The sequence below is a fragment of the Trypanosoma theileri genome, assembly GCF_002087225.1.
Source record: "Trypanosoma theileri isolate Edinburgh chromosome Unknown TM35_Tth_2_V1, whole genome shotgun sequence".
Taxonomy (NCBI): Eukaryota; Euglenozoa; class Kinetoplastea; order Trypanosomatida; family Trypanosomatidae; genus Trypanosoma; species Trypanosoma theileri.
In genome coordinates, this window is record NW_021639844.1 from 682,879 (window position 1) to 691,063 (window position 8,185).

General features: G+C 36.3%; 3 protein-coding genes across 3 annotated transcripts; all 3 read left to right on the forward strand.

Moving 5' to 3' along the window:
- Nucleotides 1-556: 556 nt before the first annotated feature.
- On the forward strand, nt 557-1,984 carry TM35_000023520 (uncharacterized protein; the record flags this gene model as incomplete). The annotated part of the gene is made up of 1 exon (XM_029021670.1): nt 557-1,984. The coding sequence occupies one exon, from the start codon at nt 557-559 to the stop codon at nt 1,982-1,984; it is 1,428 nt and encodes a 475-aa protein (XP_028887092.1).
- Nucleotides 1,985-2,428: 444 nt separating this feature from the next.
- Nucleotides 2,429-4,600, forward strand: TM35_000023530 (putative zinc finger protein; the record flags this gene model as incomplete). Its single annotated transcript, XM_029021671.1, has 1 exon — nt 2,429-4,600. The coding sequence occupies one exon, from the start codon at nt 2,429-2,431 to the stop codon at nt 4,598-4,600; it is 2,172 nt and encodes a 723-aa protein (XP_028887093.1).
- A 759-nt stretch (nt 4,601-5,359) lies between these two features.
- Nucleotides 5,360-7,093, forward strand: TM35_000023540 (uncharacterized protein; the record flags this gene model as incomplete). The annotated part of the gene is made up of 1 exon (XM_029021672.1): nt 5,360-7,093. The coding sequence occupies one exon, from the start codon at nt 5,360-5,362 to the stop codon at nt 7,091-7,093; it is 1,734 nt and encodes a 577-aa protein (XP_028887094.1).
- Between the last annotated feature and the right edge of the window lie 1,092 nt (nt 7,094-8,185).

Here is an 8,185-nt window from a genome sequence, read left to right on the forward strand (position 1 = left end):
TTTTTTTTTTTTTTTTTTTTTTTTTTTTTTGTTGTTATTACTTTTTTTTTTAATAATTTTGTCATTGTTTTCTTCCCCGTTTTTGATTTTTTTTTTTCCCAGCGCTCCGTCGTGTGTATGAGTTCTTCCCCGTTTTTGATTTTTTTTTTGTTTTCCTGCGCTCCGTCGTGTGTATGAGTGAGTGCTTGTGTTTGTGTGTGTTTTGCCGTTGTTATTGTTGTTGTTGTTGTTTTTTCCCTACTCGTAATGGAGTATCAGTTTATATATATATATATATATATATATATATATATGTCTTTGATTGTTTGTGTGTGTGTGTGTGTATGTGTCTCTTTGGCGTGGTGCAGGATTGCATCTATACATCTATACATCTATACCTGATTAGAGAGAAAATTGGAGAAAGGGAAGATATATATATATAATATCTGTAAATGTATATGAGTGTATTTATAATATGATTCCTCTTTTATTGTTATTATTATGAATATATGTGTTTATTCTTTTTTTCATTATTATTATTATTCTTTCTTATCTATTAAAGTCTCTTGGTTTCTAAATGACTTCCTCATCGCGGAGTTCCTCATCCCGATCGGAAAAAGACGCTGCGGCAGGAACTACACCCTGTATATCGGAACTGGAACCATTAGTAAAAGAAGAAGAAGAAGAGGGAGGAACGCCTCTCAGAGTAGAGACTGTGCAATCAGCACTGGATGTGCTTGTCCATAATGCGGAGGGTAATCTTGTCTACGCACAGGCAAATCTATCCAATTTACATCTTACATCTATTACAGTGTTGAGTTCATACAAACACCTCCAACGTCTCTCACTGGATAATAATGAACTCCACAGTCTACAACCACTGCGTGAACTACACTATCTTGTTTATCTCTCTGCTGCTAATAACAAACTTGGGGATGACGTCTTTGATGATCTCACTCCATCAGCTACCACACTAGAGCGGCTTAATCTCAGTGGTAATGCCCTCACCACGCTTAGGGGATTAAAACAATTGCCATTTCTTATTGATTTCAACGCAGCCCATAATCAAATTGAAACGATTGATAGTAACGATTTAACCGCACTTCACAGTCTAACACGACTCAATTTAATGTCTAATCACATTACACGTGTAGATTTGGATGCCTTTGCGGGTTGTAACACTGTAAGACGTCTTGATCTCTCTCAGAATAATATAGTGAATGCACAATTTGTCATGCACCTCGCTGAGAATTTAGAATCACTTATACTTGATCACAACAGTGTAGAGAGACTCACTGGATTTGAAGTCCTGCGTAGTCTTGTTTGGTTACATCTCGCACATAATCGTATTGCCGATTGGAAAGAATTACATACACTTACAGATTTAATGAATCTGCGGCAACTCACACTAGAACAGAATCCCTTTCTTGAAACTCCAATAACTGTTGTCACTATTTCGGATACAACTCAACCACCAAAAAGTGCCATTCCACCATATAATAGTGAAGCGAAAGTAGCACAAGATGTAGACTTTGTTAATAGTCGAGTTGGACGTCCGCAACCGGAATCAATCCATACAAGTTCTGTAAATGATATTGCTAGTATTCGTAGTGGTGTTAGTGGGTATACTGGGAATGTTCATAATAGCAGTACCAGTAAAAATAGTACTGTTGCCAGTAATGTACTCCTCTCTACTATCGCGGCTCCCCCGGCGAGAGGACTTGTCCATCACATACCGGCAGCACCACAGGAGTTAATTGGATGGAATGATGATAATCAGCAAGAATTAGAGCAACTTTCACAGTATGAACGAAATCGTTTTCGTGTTATTAGTATGGCTCGTCAATTATCACATCTTGATTCTGTACCTGTGGCACCAGAGGAGATTCAACGTGCGATGCGTCTTTACAAGAATCGTGGGGGAAATGGCAATTCTTTTGCTGCGGGATCAGCCGTGAGGGCTGTAGAGTCACAACGTAAGAAGGGTTCTAATGATACAGTATAAACAATAAGAAGGAAATGAGAATGTATTATATATATATATAGTATCTTATTGGACCTAAATGAATTCATGGAATCACGGGGGAAGAGGAGGAGCAAACTGAGGGCGATAGAGGAAGGAAGTGGAAAGAAATATATGATGTAGGTCACTTCAATGACGAATGTATGATAATTTTGTATCTTTATTACTGTATTCCTCTTTTCTTTTTTTTTTTTTTTTCATTCTTTTTTGCTTGGATTGTTCTAGTAAATATTTGTATTTGTTTCTTTTCTCTTTTATTATGATTTATTACTGCTTCTTTTCTTTTACTTTTACTTTTCAAAACATTTTCAAATTAGTGTTCTTTGAAAAAGGGGGACTTATCTTTGTCCTTACGCAACGTAAACAAATACCCCTTCACTAATACTGCTGGATATACCAAAAGAGGAAAAAGAAGAAAGTGAAAATATGAGTCTTAAAACATATCAACATGAACAAATAAGAAATTGTTGTGATGATTCTCTTCTTTCAGAAGAAACAACAACAATAATAAAGGAAACTGAGGAAGCGCAGCGGATATTACCTTATTTGTGTCCACTGTGTTTTTCTATTGGTATCCGACAACCAGTACTTTTACATTCATCAACACAAACGGAAGTTAAGAACTCTGTATGTATTGCATGTGCAGAATGCGCAAAACGTTGGTTCAATATGAATGCTTCTATAGACTCCACAAGAAGCAGTTGTATCATTACAGGTCATAATAATAATAATAATAATAATAATAATAATAATAATAATATGAATAATAATAATGAGGCTATGTTGATTCCATTACAATGTCCACAGTGTATGGTAACCATTCCCTCTAATATCACACCAGTCCCCTTCACTACTTGTCCAATGAACAGTGTTATTAAAAACTGTAAAGTTCATATTGATAATAACCAGAGTCCATTTACAACAACAAAAACAAAAACAACAAAAGTGTCTGGATCTATTTGTGGTATATGTGAAGAGGCGACAGCAGATCAATTCTGTGTACCGTGTGGATTTCCACTTTGTGTATCTTGTCAAGAGTCCTCACATCAACGTGGACGCTATCGTACACACAACGTCGTTCCTCTGCGTGCGGCTCCTCAACGGCGTAAAGTTCACATGTGCGAAACGCACACAACACAAACACTTGAGTTGTATTGTTTTACGTGCAGCGCGGCGGTTTGTCTCACCTGCTGCTTTGGCGGTCATCACAAGGGACACACCGTAGAGCCACTCGCAGATGTGGCGGAGAAGAGACGATGGGAAGTACGCCAAGAAGTAAAGGAACAACAAGAAGATGCCGTTAACGCTGGTGAAACGGTAAGGAGTTTACATGCCGCAACTATTTCTTTAGAAACACGTTTTGCCAAAGTGCGGGAGATGATACAACAACAATTTGACACTCTCCGCTCTGTTCTGAACTCACGGGAAGAGGAATTACAACAAGAATTGATACAATATGAACATTCAGTGAAGAATGCAATGACACAACGGGCATTACAGTGTGAAAGTATATCGAATGCCGTAGAAGAAATGGCTGGACGTGTGGAGGATGTAATCAACTCAACAGATGCAGTGGAGTTGATGGGATTTGATACGATATTAAAGAAGAGTATAGGTATATTAGGTACGGTCGCCACACAAACCTTTATGGATAGTCATAGTGCTCTTCAAATAGTAGAGGAGAGATTAACATGTGAAGATGGCGTCGTTGCATTTTCAACTACACAACAAGAAAAAGATGAATGTGTAAAACTTTTAAATGGATTTGGATCTTTACAATTTCCTTTATTAAGTCATCGTACTATTTCTATAAGTGGTACTAATGTGGATGAGGTTCCTAATAGTGAAAAGGAAAGAATGAATAATGATGTTTATATGGGGACAAAAAATTCATTATCTATTGATCATTTTATGAATTCAAAAAATTTTCAAATAAAAGAGGATGATACTTTTAAAATACATGAGAGATCATCTCTACAATGTGTACGGGATTCATTCCATCCAATATCTCAACAACGGGATACCACTCCGAGTGTATGTGCAGCCGCAGCTCTTACGGCTCCCTTTTCTTCCTATGGAAGTCCATCGCAGGAACTCCAACTTGTATGGGATCATCATCAACTAAGGAATACAGATGATTGTATGAGAAGTACTGTTCCATCATTAATGATTCCTTCATCCAATATCTCTAATATAGGAACGACAGTGGTGGACAATACTACTACTTTTACTTCTTCTTCTTCTGTATCTTCACTATCCTTTCGTAAAGGGACAGAATTGCATGGATTGCAAACCCGTAAAAGATTACTGGATATAGATATCAATACGGTAACTGATAAAGAAATGTTGAAGTTGATGCCATCCTGTAAGCAGCGAAAGATGGTATCAGAGGAAAATCTCTCTGGAACTATAGAGGATGGTGCCAAGGGATTGATTTTATCCAAACGTACTGTTAAACCAGACGATGGGGTTACTTCCACCTCATTATTGCAAGAAGGTAAAAAGGTAAAATTAATAGACATTAGTGGTAAAAGTGATGATAGTATTACTCCTACTGCTGCTGTAGGTTCATCACTTCATCTGCAATTACAATTCTAGATTATTGAAGGCAGTATGTAGTTACCGCCCTGAAGTGTTGTTCTTTTTTTTTTTATTTATTTACTCTCTAGATTCTTGTGTATTGTTTTTTTATTTTATTTTTAGATCAAGAAAGAGAAACATTTTTGCATTTACATGTGATTAATGTTACTGTTTCTTTTATTATTTCACCTATTTGTACACATGTTTTTTTAACGTCTTTTGCCCTTTTAAACATTTACGTTTACAAGTATACATATAGATATATGTAGATATATGTAATATAATTATATTCCTTCTAGAGGTTTGAGCCTAGATGATTTATCTAGTATAATGTATTCTGTGAATTTGTATACCGTTATATTTCCACATGATTCCTCCTTTTTGGTTTTGTTTTCCTTTTCACGTACATAGTTTTGCTTACTGCAAAGTAGTATAAGAACGACAAGCACTAAACAAAAAAAAGAGAGGAAAGAAGGGAATAGCACCAAATAGACAGGAGGAGTGTTTATTACTGGCTTTGCTTTTGTACACTCAGAAACAACACGCTCTGCCATTACACTCAGAGCGTCCAAGTCACACTTCTCCATATCGATATTAGTGTCTTTCCCTCTTTTTTTTTTTTTACAAAGTTCTCTTCTATTCTTTTTTTTTTTCCTCTTTTTGGTCTTCTTGCTCCTTTGCATATTTAGCTCTTTCAACGTGTTTTTGGGCATTGTGGATCTGTGATTTATTCACTTACACTAGTTTGAGTTTAATTGTAAAACGGTTTGTGTATGTATGTGTGCAGCACCTTCTATGGTATCTGTTCTTCCGTCACCTTCTGTGGCTTTGCAGTACCGCGTTAACGAAGGCTCTGAATGTGATGGTGAGGGGACAGTCATTCCAGTAGAACAAGAAGAAGATCAACAACAACAACAACAACAAGGCGATTGGTTGCAAGAGGAAGGAGGAGAAAAACAAAATGAAGAAAATGGATTTTCTGTCAGTAATAAAACCCCTGGAATTGAACATGAGAAAGCGGATTCAGCTGTATATTCCCTTTGTGAAGGTTCAACACCTCTTATTCATACCTCATTACTTCATAAAGCTACAGAGACCGCTGCAGATGAAGTGACGGTGGTTGAAGGTTTTAATAACGACTTAATGGGAGTAGATTGGGATAAGGTTAATCGTGAAACGGAAAAACGTTTAGTTGAAGAGTCGAGTAATGGACGAAATGTTGTCAGTGAGAGGAATAAACCTATTCCTTTTTTGGAAGCTGCAGAATTACTAAAAAAAGATACATCTTCATGGGAACCATACCTTATACCTAATCGTTATAATGAAAGGGATTCCAGAAATTGTTTGACAGCAATTTTATATAGAATTTTTGGAGGATCTGACTGCTGTTTATCGCTGTCTTCAAGATATAATGATGATATTGACACTGCCAATAATAGTGGAAGAGGAGGAGGAGGAGGAGGAGGAGGTGCTGGTGGTAATAGTTATAGTAGTAGTGTTAATAGTGAGACGATAGAGCGTATATTACAACGGGATATAGATTTTACCCTAACCTTACCGTCTGTACCGTTTGATCATGGTCAAATCATACATCGCAGATTACTTGTAACTGTTCACAATGGTTTATTATATCCTAAAAGTCGTAGTAATGGTGGTACGGGTGGTAGTAGTACTCACACTGGTGCGATGGATTGGGATAGAATAGGTTTTCAGGGTAGTGATCCCGCTACAGATCTTCGTTCTACTGGTCTTCTTGGACTTTTACAACTTGTTTATTTGATTGAGTACTACAGTGAATTTGCTGCTTGTCTCTGGGAGACATGTAATTCAAATGATGCTGAGGGTGATGTTTTTACAAAACTTCCATTCGTTTTAATTGGATTTAACTTCTCTGCGATGCTTCTTGAACGTTTAAGAGATAATACATTCCGGTCAGATCTCATACATCGTGCTCGACGTATGTGTACTACAGGAAAAAGTTCATCACATCTCAGAACCAACTCTAACAATACGAGTCATCTCTGGTGTGAATTCCCTATGTTGTTTGTCTGTTGTGAATATCTTGTGGGTTCTCTTTTTCTCTTTTGGGAGCGATGGTTGCAACTTCGACAACAACGTGGGGGTAAACCACCCACTATTCGTGAGTTTGGTGTAGTGAAGGTGGCATTGTGTTCAAAGATGAAAACCAGTGGTGTACAATATGTATTGGATACGTGTACAAAAGCTCATGATCCCTCCGTTATTTGTTCCCGCTACGCTGTTGGTAGTGTTAGTGTTGGTGCTGAAGAGAATACAACGATGGTAAGAGTACAGACAGATGATATCGTTTGTAATTCTACTTGTTTAGGGCCAACAGGGAAGGAGGAGGAGGGGGAGGAAGATCAGGAATTGTTAGAACGAAAGGATAATGAGAAGGAAAGTCAGGAAGAGGAAAAACAACAAAAACAAAAAGAACAACAAAAACAAAAAGAACAGAAAAAAGAGGAAGAGGAAGAAGAAGAAGAAGAATAGAGGATGGCTTTACAGAGAGCATGAGGAAGTTGGAAATAATAATGATAATAAGTATGACGCCTATATTTGCATTTTAATCTGTGTGTTGACTATCCTTCTTTGTTTCTTTCTGTGTGTTTGTGTGTGTGACCTTCATCCTTTTTCTTCTTTCGTGTTTTTTTTTTTTTTTCTGTGTGTGTGGATTATTTTCTTGCATCCCGTGTTTTTGGGAAGAATTGCTGAAATGCATTCAATTTGCTCATTTTTATTTTTATTTCGATGTTTCTCTCTTTCTCTCTGTGTGTGTATAGAAGAGAGAAAGAAAGAAAGAAATATATAAAGAAAAGGGGGGCAAATGGAAGATATACTCTACTGACGCAATATGAACAGTAAAACGTGTGTGTGTGTGTTGAAAACGTTTTCGTTCTTTTATTGTTCTCATAATTGCAAATGCTATTGTGGTTGCTCTTTTTCATTTCCCTTATTGTTTTATTGTTATGATTATTATTATTATGATTATTATGATTCTCCCATTTAGTGTCCACAATGTATGTGAGTTTGGACACCCCCCATTCTATTCTGTGTGAATGTGGTTGGTGGTAAAGACAGAGGCAGATTTTTGTTTCTGCTAAAGTTTTTTCTCCCCAACGTGCTTTTATTGAAAAAATATTAATAATAATAATAATAATAATAATAATAATAATAGGGTCATGATTGTTTTTTTTTTTTTTTTATTATTTTCTGCGCCCCAACACGAGAATGTGGACGTAGGAAAGAAAAAGAAGAAGAAAAAGAAAATATGAATGTATGTTTTTCCTCTTTTACATCTTTTTTTCATTTCATGTCTCCTCATATATTATTTTTGCTCATGTGTTAGTCTGTGCGTGTGTGTGAAGAAAGATGGGCCAAGACCAAACGTTGACTGATGATTTTTTTTTTTCTTTCATGTGTTTCTCTGTGCATCTACTGCCGTTATTGTTTTTTTTTTTTTTTTTTTTTTTTTTTTTTAATGAATGGATAGTGATTGCTACATTATCAATGAAGTGAGAAATTCTCTCAATTCTTTTTTTTCTTCCTTTTTTTTTGGTTTTCCATTTAAAAAAAAAAAAAAAA